The sequence below is a fragment of the Augochlora pura genome, chromosome 3 (genome assembly GCF_028453695.1).
Source record: "Augochlora pura isolate Apur16 chromosome 3, APUR_v2.2.1, whole genome shotgun sequence".
NCBI lineage: Eukaryota > Metazoa > Arthropoda > Insecta > Hymenoptera > Halictidae > Augochlora > Augochlora pura.
Window position 1 is genome coordinate 13,871,725 of NC_135774.1, and position 19,047 is coordinate 13,890,771.

General features: G+C 44.8%; 1 protein-coding gene across 2 annotated transcripts in view; it reads right to left on the reverse strand.

Annotated features, from left to right (window-relative positions):
• LOC144467865 (zwei Ig domain protein zig-8) overlaps positions 1-19,047 on the reverse strand; it is a 234,523-nt gene that overhangs the window by 4,098 nt on the left and 211,378 nt on the right. Inside the window, exons 4-6 of one of the 2 annotated variants that reach the window (XM_078176847.1) lie at positions 17,392-17,602; positions 8,319-8,469; positions 6,825-6,973 (exon numbers count right to left, since the gene is read on the reverse strand). In XM_078176847.1, the coding sequence (XP_078032973.1) occupies positions 6,825-6,973; positions 8,319-8,469; positions 17,392-17,602 (511 nt within the window). Of the gene's footprint in view, positions 1-6,824; positions 6,986-8,318; positions 8,470-17,391; positions 17,603-19,047 lie in introns of both variants that reach the window. The other variant, XM_078176846.1, reaches the window with a different exon arrangement.

Below are 19,047 nucleotides of genomic sequence, written 5' to 3' on the forward strand. Positions count from 1 at the left end.
TTTCATTCCCAACGAGCTCGACGAATCAATAACAGCGAGACACGTTCCTCGACATTCTACTGCTTTCTACGGACGATTTATAGGCGATGATGTTGCGCGCGGTGGACAGTGTCTAGAACCGGGCAGAATGCACCGATGATTCACTCGCCGCTGAAATTCTTCGCATGACCACACGATCAATGGCACGATAAATCATCCCGGTGCTCGAAACGTGCTAGAACTTCACCGGAGAAATATGATTGCGTTTTAAGGGGGACGACAGATCGATTTTGAAGTGGGCTCCCATGGGGTTTTTCGAACTTTACGGAATTCCGACAATCCCGAATTCTTGCGAGGAGATTGCAGAGGGCGTACCCGTGGGATAGTCTGAACTTTCAGCAGCCTCGCGCGAGGATAGACTTACATCTGTGAACATTGTAATTTACCTCTTCAAAGGGATGCGTGTCTTATATCTTCGCTAAAACAACATATCTTGTAATTTAATTCGTCTGTCTTTATCGCATCTCTTTTTGTAAAGCGATGCAACAACCATAAAATATACACGGAAAAGTTTCTGGGGAAAGATTAAGCTTTGTTCAGAACAATAGTTCCACGCTGTTGCGAAAATTCGTGAATCTCGGATCAGCAGCTCGGAGGAGAACGCTCGAACATTAAGTAGTCCCTTAAAGTTGATTTCAGAGAATATTTTGGTAGAATATTTCAAGCTTCCAAGAGCTCGGGTTAAAGTTCGAAAACCGCAGTTCACGGCCAAGTTATTTCGATTCTAACAAAATCGGAAATAATTTCGCTAAATCGATGAAATTTACAAGTCGATAGCTTCGATAATAATGTCCGTACATTACGCGGTCGTTTCAAGATGATATTAAAGAACGTTCCCACAGGATATTCCGATTCCGCATAGCTCAAACGGAGGCTCAAAGACCCGGCTTCGAGATATCTTCGCTCGGGTCTCGGAGAAAATTCGAAAAAGAATTTGTTAAATTGACGAGTCCCGAAAGCTGATTGCTCGGTAGGTCAAAGGGACATGTTCGCATATGAAGAGGTCGTTTCGAATCGATTTCAAGTGTCTTCCCGCGGGAGTGTCTGAGCCTTTGAGGACTCAGCCGTCGGAAACCAACAGGCCAGACGATACACCACGGGGTTCGGAGAGGTCGGATCCGGAGAGGTTCGAGTTTCTTCGTGAGATCACGGTTCGATTTTCGAGGCGCACGCACCCGTAGATCAGCCGCTGCTGCACCGATTCCGAAATCCACGGAGACGCTGCATAATTAAGACGGCGATAAATTATTCTTCGCTCGTATGCGGCATAAGGGAAGCTTAAGGGCATCCGGTAGCAGAGGTCAACAGCTGACCCGAGGCGGCAGCTCCCGCGGCGACCGCACAATCAAAGTCACGGTAAATCCTTCAGGGAGCACGGGGTCTGGCCCTATCCCCAGAACAAACTTCTAATTCACGGTCCGTCGTCTTCCATTACAGATAACCATTAATAACAGCCGACAGCGGCGGGGGTTGGATGCCCGGTTGCGCGACCAGCTGCGGAGAAACAGACGCAGTCGACGGCGGCCGGGAAACCAGCGTTAATCAGGAGCTATCCCCGAGGCAGGGTGCACACGATTTCCATACATATATTTCGCATATCCAGACAAATGTTAACGATGTCTCGGGAGGGGGCCGGATGAACGGCGGTCTGCTCGCAACGTCCAGCCAGTAATAAAGATAATCACGGCCGTGTAACCGCGGCCCGTGGGCCGTGCCGAGCGGGACCGTGAGCACGAGCTTTCCTCGCGTGTTCCCGGCGGGTTCCCGGATTTACGAGCGGCCGGAAAATCTCGTTCGGGTACTGATTCGGGGCCGTCGCGGTCGTTCCGTCCGAAAAACGACGTCGTTCGTCGTGACGGAGCGCGCCGCGGCGCCGCCTCGAGCCCCCCCGTAATTGCGTTAATGCGCGCCGAATAATCCGGCCCCCGGGGTTGGGTCGGTTGATCGCGAAATAATTGAAATTTGCGGTCAATTTTGCAGAGTAATCAGCCGTGTTTGAAATAACGTCGATGGCCCGTGCCACCGGGCCACCGTCGATTGTGAATTAATTATGCAGACGAACTGCGTCGCATTAATTTTCATCCCCCTGTACAGCATTTTCCAAGCGGGCAGCGCGAATCGTCGCGCGCGGGTCCTACGCCGTTCGTCCCCTAACTTGTGCATGATCGATGCCGTTCGGCTACCGCGTTTACCCCGGCCGCGGCCGCGAGCCGTATCAATGATACAGCCCGAAAGTATGCTCGATTGAAGTCCGTTAATGGAATCGCGCCCGCACTAATCTTCGCGCCATAATTCATGCCCGGTTGATTAGCAGTTCATTGTTGTTTGACGCTCGGACCCGGCGACCCTACCCGTTGCCGGCTGAATGCGCCCGGTCCGCGCGGTGAAAGCGGAACAATTCGACGCGTTTAGCGCGGCCGATGAAATGTTTCTCGGCGCCGATATTTATACGCGAGCGAGACTTCACGGGAATTGATCCAATCACGGGGGCATTAATAGGACCGGGTCCATTAAACTGTGCCTATCTTCCGCTGGATCAGAAGCGATAGGATAATATGATCGAACTGTTCGAACGCAAAGAACGGTGCACGAAACAAACCGGGAAATGGACCGTGTAAACAGATCTTTCGGTTTAGAGAACATTTAGCTGGTAACAATGTATTTAATTAATTTAGTCGTTCGTGATACGCATTTCGTTATCGAACGTGTCCATCTCATTCGACGAGCCTTCGTCGTCCGAATATTTCATGATAAGTATCTACTGTAAATTATTGCGAATTCGGAGATTATTACGAATAAATTAGGGCAATATCTTAATTTAAGAGATATTACCTTTCTCTTTAATTTATCACAATTATTACAAATAGAAATAAATTTATTTCGCTTCACCTAATTCATTCGGGCCATTTTTATTTTATATAAAATTCCTTTAACTAGTAATAAGTTATCTGTAATAAATTTATATTAGCTAACCTTAACTCTGACTCCCAGTTACAGATTTCAACTTTGAAAAGTATTTCGACGACGGACAATCCAGGCTCTAACGTATGCCATAATTTCACCTACTTTTATCGTCGAACTAATTGCAGGGGATCGCGAGCGGAATAAGTCGTCGATTTTGCAGGACTGACGTGCTCCGCCTAGGTGCGTGCGTGAAACGACTGACAGCCCGGATCGGCGAACTCGGCGAACAAGTTATTGCACGCGTTACCACGAGTGTGTTGGCTGGCTGACAACGGATCGAAACCGACTGTGTGCGTGAAGGGCCGACACTACTTGCCGCAATGCACGAGCCCGTCAAACTTTCTGACGAGGGACTTCGATACTTGATGAATGAACAGCCTGACCCTTTTACTTGCTGTATTTCCATGGCCTCCATTCAGCTGGAACATCGTCACAACCGGGACAGCCATTGTCGTGGAATTTGTCGAACAATTGTGATGCCAAAGGGCCGACTGTCTCGAACAACTGCAAGGGCGCCGATCACCTGAGGTCTCCCGATGACGATGGCAAACTGATATTGCGGCCGGCGCACTTGTCACCAGATCCTCGACTTATCAATTTCGTTGTACTAAGTTGTTCTGATGGGGGAATTTTGGTTCTATGGTGTTGCAAGGTTCGTTGCAAATGCTGACGTTAATTTTTTAATTTTGAAAGGTATGCCGAGTTTGTATAGGATATTTTAGAGTCAGGCTGCTTGAAGTGTTTGATTGTTATTTTACCGTGCATTTTTGTAATCGAAATTGTCAAATAATTACAGATAATAGTGATGACATAAGTGACATCTCGATTTGGTTATTCATTTTGGAATTATCTTATGCAATAAACATAATTCTTTGTTATCTATGGATTCACCAGGCTTGTATAAGCTTCTTCATAGTTATTAAACAACTCTGAGAGAAATAACACTTAAAAGGAGTAGCAAAATTATTTAAAAAATTGAACTGACCACTCTCTCAAAGAATAATGCCTTGATTTTAACATGGAATTTCAAGATGATATTAAATTGTATTTCCATTGGCAATTTATAATGTCACTTATCTAGAATTAAAGCTAAAAGAACACGATTTAAAATAAGAATGATTAAAAATACAATTTGAAATCAATTTAAAAAAATCTAAAAGCATGAATAATGTGTTTATCTGTCTAAATGCAGCTCGCTGCTTGTTAGGGAATCCCCCCATCGACTTTATGGAACAATAGCGACGGAAATGCCGTACCAATTTGGCTATCCCAGAAAATACCAAGTCGTCCCGATAACAAAAGCGGCAGGTTTCTTCAATTCTTCCTTGCTCGCGCCGAATTCACTGAACTAGTACAGCGCCCCCCCCCCCCCCCCCCCCATTGTTATTTCCCTAGGAATGCTTCTATCAAAGTTATCGAATAATTGTGACAGAAATGGGATGCAAAACCGTGCCTTGAACTTCCGCCCGTGACGTTTGAGTTATGAGGATCGCGAGGGCCGACAGTGGCTGGAAGTTATACAATTTAAATTCGCGATGGAATCGCGCGACGTTGACTTATGGGAATCAACGCGCCGCTCGAAAATCGATTATAGTCCCGGGCCGCGGCTCGTCAAACGTCCCGATTCGTTAACCCTTGTACCGGCGGACCGGCCGCGTTGTCCCGCCGCGAAACGAAAAACGTTAATTCACCGTGTAGAATATCGAGCGAGACGTACTTTTTTTCGGGCGCACAGGTTGTTCTTCCCATCGGCGAAACGTTTCCCATCGGCGACACACGCATCCACTGCCGAGGGTTAACGGCGTTAATGTACGCTTTCATGGTGAACGACGAGGTGTCTGCGAGCGTATGGATCGCGTCGCGGAACGAGCGTCGAAACGTGTCGGTGTCGGGACGCGGGACTTTCGCGAGACGCGACGGCAAAGTGTTCGCGATTTAGCCGATGCTTGCTGATTTTTCCTCTTAAATGCATTTGCGAGCGACGTTTATGGAAGGGCGTGTGCATGACGTCGCGCCCGGTTTCGCTCCGCCGACTCCCATATATCGAGCAAAAAACGAAGAACTCGCCTAAAAACGCCGGCGCAGCCGTGCACTGCGTCTGGAACCGCGTCGAGAACCGCGCCGCTCAGATATCCGGTACCGATATCGTTCGACTAGCGAAAAAATAGATGGTCCCGGGGATCGAAAGTGTTCTCGGATCCCGGAGGGCCCCGTTTAGGCGACACCGCGTACCTCGCCCAAGGGTGGGCGAGATTCGCGATTCGGTGCTCGATAAACTCGCGAGCCTCCCATTAGCCCCGGTCCTTCGGAATTAATTATACAAAACGCAGGATACGTTCGGTTCATCTGCTTCCCGTTAATCAATCGCGGCAATATAGGCGACCGGAATGATCCGAAGTGCTCGGTAATGATCGACTGCAGCTTAATCCCGCGGCATCCCCTGTGTTATTACATAAATTTACTCGTGATTCCATTTTACATGGATTGACCTCGGCTGCCGGGAATCGTATCATTGCGTGCGCGAGCTCGACGAAACGTGAATTTTCGATTAAAATTATGGGAAGAATGTCGGTCATCAAATTGCGGATGAAAGTGGTCGTACGGGCTGATTGGCGAATAAAGAAGGGTTAATTAATTTTAACGCGCAATCCGCATTTCATTGCGCATTTCGACGGCACCGCGCGATCCTCTGCGGACAAATTTTCCATCCGGCGTTCAAACACCGAAAAATAGGAAGATCGTTTGATGAACGGCATGCGACGAATTTCGTTGTCTGCCGCTCGCGCGGGGTCGCGAATTTTGATTGGTTGTTTTACGCGCGCTCTAAAGACATTATGAGGGGAAGTCTGTAGAAGCTGTTTCATGGATTCGTATTTGTCTTATGGACAGAAAGATATTTCCTCGGAGGTAGTTTTCCACTCTTGAGTTTAAGATAATTATCAGATATGCTCGCAAATAATTTGAGATTATGTTACATAGGATAAATCATGACAATACGTCTCTGGAACTCATTATAATTTGAGGGAAAATCAGCGTATTAAAACTCGAAACATGAATAACCATCTCATGACGAAATATGTAATTTTCTCGAATTATTAAAATCATCGTCATTATCGAATATATTATTATTCGATCCATTTATTTCAAAGAGCTTCTCAAAGCAAGCTAAATGGAATTTGCGTGCCGCCACGTGCTGACGCAATGTTTAATTTTTCATTACGCTGAACAATTACGAATCCGACGAAACGTCATCTTATTTTGTGCAACATAAGCTTGTTGCCAGCATTATTTCGACTCTGCCCCGTACATTGCCAGCGTTGGCGGGCACGTACGCCGAACGCGGGCGAGCATTTATACGACGAACCGTGCGACTCCGCGAAATTCGGTACACGGATTTTCACGTCTGAATGCGCCGCCGGCGGAATGATTAAGTATCCGAGGCTTTCCTTCCGCGAAGAAATTCTGCGGGTTGCGCGACAACGTCCTCCCGGCTGCAGAATGTTTAATTTCCGTGTGTGAGGGATTGCGCGTCGGGAGAACGGCCGGACCTCGCTTGTCCGACGCGCGAAAGAGAAGAACCGTGACGTAGGCGGGCTGGAGACAGGATAAACGGGTGTTACAAGAAGAAGAGCGCGGATCAATATTAAGAAAGTCGTGTGTCACGGCGCAGCTACGTCTGGGCGCAAGACTGATCGTCGCCGGTGGCACCGAAGAAATTAAGTTAACCCCCGACGGTAAGGGGGGGGCGGTGGGCGGAGGGGGGTTAAAGAGCGGCGCAGGAGCTGGAATAAGAATTCGTCGGGAATAAAAAGGACTCTTACCGTTCAGCACGTGGACCATTACGCTCGCCGGATTCGCGTTGCTCGGAATGCAGGTGTAATTTCCGCTGTCGGTCAATCTGGCCTGTGTCACCAGGAGTTTGCTCGTCGTGCCGCTTTCCGTCTTCTCCGTCTCCAAGGAAACCCCGCCCCTGCGGTGAACGCTGAATTATCAAAGATACTTTGCTACTATTCACGCCAGCACTGGTTATATTACTTTGTTAGTAGTTTCTAAGGTTTCTCGCAGCGTTTCCGCGAACTTCGCGTCGCCTCGCGTCGCGTCGCCTCACGGCGCGCCCGTCCTCCTCCTCCTCTCTTTTTAACGGCGCTGTTTACGCGTCCCTCCAGCATTACCAACTTCCACTTTGAACACTCCGTGCCGCGTCTGCCTCGAGGATGCCGAACTTTAAAAATCCTCCCGCTAATCGCGGCACTTTCTGCGGGTCGTTAGTCTAATATCCATCCGCGATTATCGCGTGTCGTTCCCTAACATTCGCCCCTTCGCGCTTCGATAAAAATATTTTATTTGTAAAAAGAACAGCCCTCGCGGGAACACTCGAACGATCTTCGATAAAAAAAAAAGAACTGTAAGACTTCGGTTCGAGATAAGTGTAGTTGGAGTTGGAGGAAACTTCGAGATCGTGTCAGAAATCAATAAAACTTTCCTGCAGGATCGGGCAAGTTCGGCCGAATTCGATGAGGTTAATTCGCGACGATTATAAAATATGATCTCGCAGGAATCTTTTAACGTTTTATAGCTCAAGTGAAAGCTCTTTGTATCTACTTTAAGATGAGGTACTCTAAATTCAAACAGAATGGCGACGTCATTTTAGAAAATCGAGAAAACCTGTCCAATGTCCCGAAGAGAAGTGCCCTGATCTTGACTAGAAATTTATGTGAATCTTAAGTTGTAATCTAGCTTAATATTTATCAACGTTACTTAAATTAAAGTTATAAGAGTGTACTTTACGATAAAAATGATCTCGATTCAAAAGAAATTTCTCAACCAGTGGCTCAGACAAAAATATTCCAATGCTTATGGCTGACTTTAGACCGATATTATAATACATCCCCTTGAAGATTTTTAAACATTTGACGACTTAAATGGAAGCTGGAAGAACGCGTTTTACAGCGAATTAGTTTAAATCCGCAAAACTCGTCGCGCGACACGGCTACACTTGCGATCATGCACAGCGAGAAGCCGACGATCTCGCAAGTCGTTTCTAAACGTTGCCGTATCCGGAATTACCGGGCGCCTATCGCGCGAACTATCCCGTGGAGCCAGGGGGAATATTCGACAGGCTGTAGTCCGGATGCATTCCTTGCGGAGGTGTGCTCACGACAATAATCCTAACGCGTGCAATCGAACGGAAAAGCGAGCGAAGTCCATAGAGCGGGGGGTGGCGGTGCTCGGGGGTGGGTGGTTAGGAAGGAGGGTGGCTCGTGATAGGACATTACGGAGAGGGAGCTCGAGGACTTGATTCTCGTGGCTTGTACCTGGGACTGTCGAAATCCACCACGGCGCCTCCGTGATGCCACGAAACGCTGCTGGGCGGTGTACTTTGCACATTAACGGTGCACGTGAGGCTTATCGTGCTGCCCTTCTTCACGTAGACGTCCTCCGGACCAAGGATCTTCGCCTGCGCGGCTGCAACACACATTCGAAAATCGGCCGGTTAAATATTCCGCTCGTGGCGCACGGTTTAACTTCTCTTTCCGCTTTCGTTAGCGCGTACACGCGGCTAGGGTGGCAGAGCCGATTACTGTGGGCTCACCGAGTGCTGCTGAGTGACCTCTTGGTTGCTTTCGGACACGTTGTTTCTATCAAGATTTTAAACCTTCTTATTCTTTATTTATTTATTTTTGCAATTGTATAATATTTCATTTCTAAACTCCTTTATTTTTAAATAAAATATGTCTTTATCCCTTTATTTTGTTCGTCTTTGAATAAAGATATATTTTCTCTCTTTTAACTCGTTCAGCGGCGACAGTCAGCCTCTGAAATCTCCACAAAGTTAAGGCAATTTAATTAATTAAAGCAAATCTGGAAGGTTAATATTTGTCACAGGAGGTGGCAGTAGAACTCTTTCGCAACTGAAACATTTTAGAGAAATTTGCTCGAATATATTGCAATGAAAATGAATTTTTTAAATTGGTCACCTATATTTGACTGACACGGAACTCAAGATGTTATACTACATAATAATACTATAAAAATAATAATAATGATAATGAGGTATAAAATTAATCGTGTCCAAGGACAAGCCAGAGGCGCATTGATCACCTTGCATTACTCGGCTCCCCCACCCTGCCGTCCCGATGGTGTAGCGCAGGCACCTTCAAGCAAACTGTTCTACGCGTCACACTCGAGGCATATCGAGAAGCAAACACGGCCCAGCTCGAGGCGACACGCGCCGGTAATCGGCGCGCGGTTCGTCGCCGTCGGGTGAAATTCGTTTAATTAAATTCATCCCCTTAAGCGACGCAGGATTTAATTAAAAATCCTACGCAGAATTTGAGATTCTACTCTCGCGCGATGTTTCTCTTCTCCGCGAGCCAGCAGCGAAGCTGTAACACAGCGTCGCCTAAAAGCCGGCAAGACGGAGAGTCGCGATTCAACTTTCCGTCGACGAATCGAACGGCGTTCGATCGCCGCGTTTCGCCCCCGACGAAGGAGGTCCCTTCCCGAGGGACAGGGCCGCGTCGACCGACGCCGGAAAACAGGCGACGTGCAGCGGCAGGATATTAATGCCGCGAATCACGGGATCCGGCTCAGCAAATTGTGGTAAGTGAACTTAAATTCGATGTAAAGGCTCTATGCAAATGCCGGGGCGCTGTATGCGGCCCGCTCCCCGGCTCGTGACTAACATTCGAAACGAATCCCGCTCAAGTTTTAATGGAACCTCGAAGTTCGGGTCGACGGAAACAGCGGCCGCTGCGGAAAAGGAAAAACGCCGGGGGTAGGGGGGGAGACAGCGTTGTTGCCGCGGATGTTTTAATTGCGCCGGGAATTTATTAGTCGCGTTAGCCGCTCCTGGAGCACCGCGGATATTCTAATCGCGCCCGGAATTTATTAATTACGCTCCGGAATTTTTGGGATGTAGAACGTACGTGGTTTTTTCTGAACTACTTTCAACCCTTTGTTTCACTCGGAATTTTTTATTATGAATAAACGTATGGAATGGTTAGACTGCGGATGGGTATATAAAGTTAAAGTCATCTGAAATTATTTAGAGGAACAGAAGTTAAATAAAAATGTGTTTCTCTTTTTCGGAGGATTTTATTCTTTATTCAAAATTTCATCGTATTTTAATGAAATATTTTGTATACTATTTTATTTTAGATTTTAAAAAGATTAACGACGTTATATAACATAAACTTTCAAACGTAATTTGATAAAATACAGTTTACAATTTTATTAAATTTTTACCACGGCAATCAACGTAACGAAAAGGAATGAATTTTACAGGTGATTTAAGGCGTTTATTATAATAGTTGCCAAACTAGTTCAGTTAGTCACTCATTTTTCTGACGAACGTTCTATACCCTCAAATAACTTTACACATTATATAACAACGATTGCAATATTTCTGAACGGTTCCAAATAAATTGCAAAGTTCCAAATGAAAATAGAATACGATAACCTGATAGCGGATTCTGAAATAGAGAACAAAGAGAACACTTTCGACGACAAAGTATTAAATACCTTCAATATCTCCATTGTTTGATGTTTCGCCTAGTCTTTGTTATAATAAATCGTACGTTCGGATCCATGGTACCCAGCGCTGCTTTCTCGGATATTGCAAACTCGTGTGCCGAATTTATCGAGGTCGAAAGTCTCGCTTCAACGTTCTCATTTCAATATCGTACCATTCATATGAATTTAGAATGCTTGATTTAACGATTGATATACTATATTTGAATCTTGACAAACGCGACGCGCGTGTATTCGCGTTTCATATTTTATCGCGATCATGTTCCATTGATTCTGGTCGCGTTATATTTGCCGTTGGTTCGGTCCTATCCTAATTGATTATGCATGAATTTGGATAGCGGTTATGGGATGTTCTAATTTGTTCATAGGTATATTTAAGATCGTTTTAATTGGACGAGCGAGAAACTATCGGTGGAAGCAGCGTTTTATTCTCTTGTATTATTAATAGTAATGAGGACCTCAAAATTGTATAAATAGCATGGTTCATCATGATAATGTATATAAAAAACATAATTAAGTGATACGTAAGGAGACTAAAACTTTCGTTACAGTATATTGTGGAATAATTATTTTTACTAATCTATATGAGTGATATTCTTTTTGTAGAATTATTCAAGTATTACTTTCTTATTGTATTAAAGGCTTTTCCTCGCGAATAGATATATAAATGAAGAAATAAATCGGGAAATAAACACGAAATTGAATACACATAGAAATAATCGAATACACAGACAAGGAAATAAATACACAAGCAAATAAATAAGTAAATAAAATAATAGAGAAATAAATAAGTGAACGGAAGAGTAAAGAAATAACTATGTATATATATATGTAAGTGAAGAAAGGAGTAAATAAATAAGTAAATAAATAAGTGAACAAAAGGGTAAAGAAATAAGTGAGCACCGTGACACGTTCAGTAACGTTTTGCGTTTGTTCTAAACCGCGTCGGCCGATCATCTGTTGAGCGTCGACTCCGAGAAACGAATTTGCAAGGCAAAGAGTTTCGTTCGCATAACAGCTAGTCCGACCAATCTGTCCGTTGTCGTTTCCTGCAGTACCTCATACCGGATCTATCCCATGCCAAATGCCACTAGGATCATCTCGAAACGAGCCCGCGTCACGTCGTCCGCGTTCGAGCCTCGAAATTGAAATTCCAGAGCCGTTAGCTTGAACGTACCATGCTCGAAAGAGTTGCGCGTGTGTTTCTACTTGGAAGCCTTGATCGAGCAAAGCTGCACACACACACATACACAGAGACAGAAAGAGAGAGAGAGAGTGAAAGAGAGATAGAGTAAGAGATAGAGTGAGTAAGAGACAGAGAGAGTGAGAGATAGAGAGCGTGAGAGATAGAGAGCGTGAGAGATAGAGAGCTTGAGAGATAGAGAGCTTGAGAGATAGAGAGCTTGAGAGATAGAGAGGGTGCCAGAGATAGAGAGAGAGAGAGAGAGAGTGAGAGAGATAGAGAGAGCGAGAGATGGAGAGAGTGAGGGAGAAAGAGAGTGGAAGAGTGAGCCAGCGACGAGGACACGCGAGCGCAGGGCGGGCCGAGCTGTCTGAGGCGAGACTTTTCCACGATAATTATTACGAGGACGATAATTCGGTGGTAATTAGAGGACGCGGCTCGTCGGGCAACACGAGGAGCACACCGGCTCCGTGATGACGATCTCTTTCGCCGACGGAGTCAGCTCGGCCGGCCCTCGTAAAACAAAACCATCCGGGGGTTGCATTAATTAAACGCTAAACGGGGATGACGTGCATGCACCGATAGAGCACGGGCCACTGGCGCTCGCGTATACATATATAGATATACACACCGACACACACGAACACGCGCGCACACCTATCCGGTTCGGGGGTGGAAGAGGAGAGACAGACATGCTGACCGGGCCGACACGGTCGTCGCTACACGCATACACGGAATAGCGAAACGTCTAGCAGCGAGCTCAACAGCTTGGAATAGGAGAGAGTCTGTTCTTGCGTGATTCTAACCTGAGTTGAACGTCCGATGAATGGCGTTCGGTATGCCGGCGGCGGGGACAGGGGCACTTTCTGGAACGGGAGGACAGAAAAGATATCGAGTTAATCGATTTCGTCGAGAGATCTACTGTTTCGCGCGGCCGGGACCCGACTGCCTTCGAACACCGACGACGATCCCTACCCCCCCCCCCCCCCCCCCCCCCCCCCTACACCCCCCCCCCCCCCCCCCCCCCTCTCCCGCTGTTTCATACAACAGCCTTTCCGACCGCTCTCTTTTCAAACATTCCCCGTTTGCTCATTCTTTCCGCGTCTTGGGAACCGTCGCTGCTTTGAAATCACTCGCGGACGACTGAGGGGGGCAGGAGGAGGTTGGGGGAGCCTCGCTATTTTCATCACTCGCTTTATCAGCGAACGAACAGAGAGGGGTTAGTTACAATAGAGATTTTTTCGCTCGCCCGGTCTCTCTCGAAACCTCCCGTCAAAATTTATTGAAATCTCCTCGGCTCTTTTTTTTTTATTTTCTCCGCGAGCTCGTAACGTTATCATTATGACGAACCGTCGGATGCTGGGAACGCTGGATGTCGAAAAAAAGTTAATTTGTGGATAACGAAGGACGAGTTAAAAGCTCCGCGAATACGCGATAACACGTGAATCTGTTGCAGCTCTTTTACCAATTGCATGGTTTAATTAAAATAATAACGATCCCATGGAATATTGTTTCGAATGTGATTTTATATTGTTCGATCGATTTGGAGGAAGATCGACTTACACCAATTTTAATTTTAATGTGAACAATTTTAAAATGCTCTCAAATCTTTGTTAAATTGATGAAATATATGGCGTATTAACCGTTTGCACCCGAAGCTATTTTAATTATAAATCTGAAATAATTTTTCTGGTTTATATTATTTCCATTTCATATGATATGATATATTTTATATATGTGAAATAGATTCTCGTAACTCATAATGATAGTTTCACTGTTAACAATTCTTTAAATCTAAACTTTGTCAGTACAATAATTATTTCGTATCATGATAGAATAATTTCACTGTTTCCTCAGTTTCACCACTCAAGTGCAAAGGGTTAAATTGTAGGCTCCTTATTTTCAAAGCAGTGTGGGTGCCAAAACATGGGGCCAGAATTTTCCCCATATCCCCTACACCATGCAATGCAGCCAGTTCCCGTATCGACGGATACCTTCTACGCGAACCTGTTCAAAGAGCAACTGCATTTCCGGTTCTTCGAATATCCGACGAGAGCATCTCTTTCGCCATTAAATCGCCTTTTTCTCGTAGCGTTCGCAACTGCTCCCACTATAACTCCGTCGTTCATTAGGCATATTTAATTCGCAGTGGATCGCGTTTCAAAGCTCCCGCGCCTCGGGATCTCGTTCAAAGATCCCCGAGCATAATTAAGAAAACTATGCCGCCCGGTATGATTCCGAAAGAGGGGGGGGGGGGGGGGAGGCGGCGCGAAAGATTGGATATTCCTCGGCGCGATTGTATCGCGGCCTGATTTTCATCATCCAAGAATATCGATTGCAGCCGACTGTCGAGTAATTAGCGTTGCTCGAGCCGGCTCGTGACAGGGACAGGTACACGCAGAGGCTGCGAACATAATTAATGAACATCGGTGTTCGTGCACGCGGGATCCACGAAATCCTGTGATCCCGGTGGAAACGGTCGGCTGCTCAAAGACGCCGCCCTACGCAAACGGCGACTAATTATTCCCGATGGCCCTCGATCGTTCGATGGGATACAACTACCCGCCACGATGTTAGGCGAATCGGCGATGTTAGAAGATTCGCGGGACGACAACGAGGTAATATATAGCTGCCTTCTGCGGCTGTTCGAACGAGCATACAATGGAATTCGTTGCGAAATACGCGGTGCCGTTCGGCATTATGCGCGACGATCGTTCTCGTATTGTTTCTCGTTACAGTCGATCGCGGGACGGCTGCGTTCGCGCCCGATTAATATCGATAATATCGGAATCGTTAAGACCGATAAATATTTACCGGGCCGAATAATAGGCGCTCGTTAGCGCCGCCGATTTTATGTACCGGCTCTCCCCGGGAAACAAACGCAGTCGCAATCGCCGGAAAATGCGCAATTACGCGGGATTAACGGCGAACAAACGGACGCGCGGTTTTTGTTTCGGGGCAACGTGATAGCGGAGTTGGTGGTATAAGTTAGAGTCTGAGTTGTCATTGGGATATAATACTTAGAAGGTGTATGAAAATTTTAGAAGACTTGAGAGATAGTGAGAAAGTTTGGAAGGGGCGCGGCTGACTTATTATTGATCTATACTACTTACAGAAATTATAGAAATTCGGTTAATGAATGTCTGAGTTGATGTAGATTTGTATTGATTGTTAATACGAGATTGATTATGATTAGTACTATAATTATTGACTAATACCTGATTGAGGGTTGATACTATAATTGCTGAGCTCTAATCACAATTGACGTAGATCTATCGTAATAATGAGAATATTTGATTTAGTTAAACTCTGTAGAACATCTATTATAATATACGGTTAAATAAAGAAGTTTAAAACCTTCTCTTAAAGACATCTCTACTAAAAAAAAAAAACAGAACAGTGAAGCAGATAATGCAAAAATTGCCTGACATATCATTGATCTATACTACTTACACGAGTTCAGAAAATTGTCTTCATTTTAATTCTGTGCAAGGATAGAACTGGTAACGAAAGAGAAGTCGCAGAAGTCATTGACTCGTGCTACTTCGCGCATACCATCGATCGGATCGAGCGATCGGGAACAATCGTCGCTGCGTTGGCGGAACGCGAAAATCAGGATCGTGTGACGCATACGCGTTATCCTCGGGCATTGTTCGTTAATTCCAGCCGGATCCCGGGACGGTGACTCGATCATGTTTAATATGCGAGCAGAACGACGACGCTCGATGATTCACGAGGACTTTTAATTGACACTGTAACGCCCGCCCCCGGTCTGTTGTAACGCGAACTGTACCGGTGCGCGTCGACGCGACAATCAATTAGCCAAATTAATTGCGCGGATAGAAGTACCTGGCGACGAAGCACGCAACCGGGCGCACAGGCACGCTGATGGGAACGCCCCTATCGCCGAGTACAATGTTACTAATAGAGAAATGGGAATCGATCTCTCAGTGAAGACACCGTACTTGGAACCGACGACACCACGAACCTGTAGAATCGCTTACAATTCTTGAAACATAGCTTAGAGACCACGAAAGCAAATTTCGAAATTCTATTTTCACTTATTGAATTATTTATCGAAAGATTCTCCCTGCAGCGTTGACAAGATATAAATTCAAATAGAGCATCAATAAGATTATAATCTGCCAAGGAGATCCACAACAAGAATTTTACACAAATATCATTTCTCTATTTTCAAAAGCAACGTATCATTATTCCCTCTGAATTTTTCGAAATAGGATTTCAGTTCATCCGACATGTAATTTTTATTATAATGAAATCTCTGTGCTGCAGTTCGAAAAAAATTCTACGCCTGGATGAAATGTAATAAAAAAGAATTGTTGCACGCTGAAATGTCAGAGAATATCTATAGAAAGTGACAAAATGTTTTACCAATGTTTTATGTTGTAAAAGAAGTGACTAAGATTGTCATTGTTTTAACGTTTTATTCACGGCTTGCTCTTTGATCTCCCGGCTACCATGGCCGATGGCGGTGTCAGTTCCAGGTGCAGGTTTTCGCGATGACAGGCATGCAAGGCGGTAAGCATCATCCTCTTTTTCATGCTGGTGCGTAGTCAAGGTACCGGAAGTGCCTATCCTGATCGATCAGGCGGTAGACACGTACGCAAGCGTTTGAAACATGTTTCTCTCAACTATCTGCAGTTACGATGGATATTTACAGCAGATTTTCTAAGCTCGGCCGATCCTCTCGCGATCTCCCGTCGAATTTTTATCGACGGACTGTGGATTTTCTGCATTCGTGACGAAGCTTAGTGGAAGAAATGTAGGACAGCGGGTAGATTGAAATTTGAGAACGTGGATGCTTTATTCTCAAATTGTTCAAGTTGTTCACACTAAACTTAGCACTGAAAGCCATTTACAAGGAGTAGCAAGACTGAATTTATCTAAACTTTACTCTATCTTTATTACAACACAGAATTAATTAAAACCCTTTATTTATTCGTTTTGTAAGGAAGTATTCCCATAATTTTAATATTACAAAAATTAAAAATTATTTCGACTTTCATAGTAAGTTTAGTGTTACATGAAGAAAGAGACTTCTAATTGACTACTACTGATTCTTACAAGTGATGCAAACAATTTTTATCTCGCACAAAAATCCACAGTCTGATCATCACCACTGCAACAATTTCACTTAACCCTTTGCACTATACCTTTTACCACTTATACGTCAATAATCCATTTTTCGTCTCTAATAAAATCTTACACATAATCACAAGCCAATGCTTATTTCCATGTTTAAATATTGATAATATAATAATAAAATTTGAATTGCATTTCAAAAATGCAAGTAGCATTCATATTTAACCCTCTGCACTCGAAACCATTTTAACTCTAAATCTAAAATAATTTTTCTGGCTCATAATATTTTCATTTTATATGAAATTATTTCTTTTGACTAAATAGTTTTACTGTTAAGAATATTTTAATCTAAATTGTGTTAGTATAAAAATTATTTTTGGACATGACAGAATAATCTTAATTAACGTCACCACTGGAGTGCAAAGGGTTGATATTTCCGTGACAAGTCTAATACGATATATTATAAGGCAAGGAGTTAAGATCGCAGTTTCTTTGGAATAATTAATGGTCGACTTCGATCGCGAGAGGACGAGCCACGACTAGGTTGTCCAACACGTTGTAGGCATTACCTTCGACGCTCAACCCGAAGGCTAAACTCATTTTGGGCTCGCTGTTAACCTGGCATTCGTAAATCCCTGCGTCACGCTGCTGGACGTAGACGATCTTCAGCGTCCATTCGTTGGACGCCTCCGGATGCTTCACCGAGAATCTTTCGTCCCCCGTGTACGCGTGGATGGAGGACGTCAGTATGTGCAAATCCCTTTGCCGTATCCAGGACACCTGAAACCAAAATGGCCGCGGCTGAGCATCGCTAGAATTTCTCGGGGAATCTCTGGGACCGGCGAACGTGGGAAACGGTTCGGATACTCTCGGCCGCGTTTTAGGAAGCTCTTTCCCGTCTGCCAATCAGAGCGTGCCGACTTCTATTCGCGGCTCTAGTTAATTAACTTTCGCTTAACAAGCGACCTACCGACCGTGCACCGATAAAAGATTCATGTTTCGAACCATGACATTTCAGCGCGGTTGAAAAGGTAATTTGTTAGAAAATTGGTCGGCGAATCGGTGCGATCGTCTCGCCTCGAATCAGAAATTAGTGATCTATTTCTCTGTGATCGCACTTATTTCTTGCACCTATTATCTATCGTTTATTTCTGTATCCATTTACATGTGACTACATTATGGACATTGCGGTTACCTTATATATTATTTCGCTCATAACGAGTGGCTATTAATGACTTTATTTTGTTCAAAAAGATCGACGTCGAATCAAAATTGTATAAATCTTGTCTTCGTCAATTTATCGTCAAGCATTTAATATTCGAACTCTGTAAAATGCTTCTACCAATTTCATTAATTCGACTGTACGAATAAATAAAACATTGTTACGTTTGCAAGGAAACAACGGGACAGGCGAATCGAGTGAAATCGTTCGACGTTCCATTTTGCGTCGACTATAATTTCAAGATTATTCGACAGCACAGCGGTGCCGGGTTACAAGGGTGTTGCCGGCACCGCTATGGGAACATTGTTTGACGGGAATATACATCTGTCAAATCTGTTAACAGTCGTATAATGACGTTCCCATTGATCAATCGGCGCACCTGTGCCGATCTAATGATCGAATCGGCGCGGGGCGCGCGACGCGTATCGAATTTTCCGTGTGCCCTGCCGTTCGCGAAATTGCGGTTACGCAAACGTTATTATACGTCAAACTGGAGACGGAATTCGTTGGATCGTGGGCGCCGTCGCGTTTCCAGGCGTCCTCGCGGCAACAGGATTCCGCAAAGATCCTTTGAGAGAACACATGTCAATTCAGTAAACTAATAAACCCGGAGACCAGCCGAGCTATCGGTCCGTGCCTCATTGTTCGATAACGCGCGAGGACATAACATACATTTTCGAATAATCATTTTGCACCGACGCATTCTGTATATACTTGCTTGGATATTCTGGAATACGAAATCAGGGTTGCGAACTATCCTAACAGACTTTGGTTGTAAATTGATTCAAGAGCGGACCGCATAGATGACTCAAGGGGTCGGGCGATCTAATTCTATAGTCTCTAACAGCGAGTTAGTTTCTTTTTGATTAGGTGATTCGCTAATATATATTCGCTACTATTTTTAGAACAATTTTTATGTACTTGCCTCCGCATCATTTTTAAAATTTTATATTATCAATTCAGTAAAATATACTGTTCTTGTTATTATTATACATATACTGTT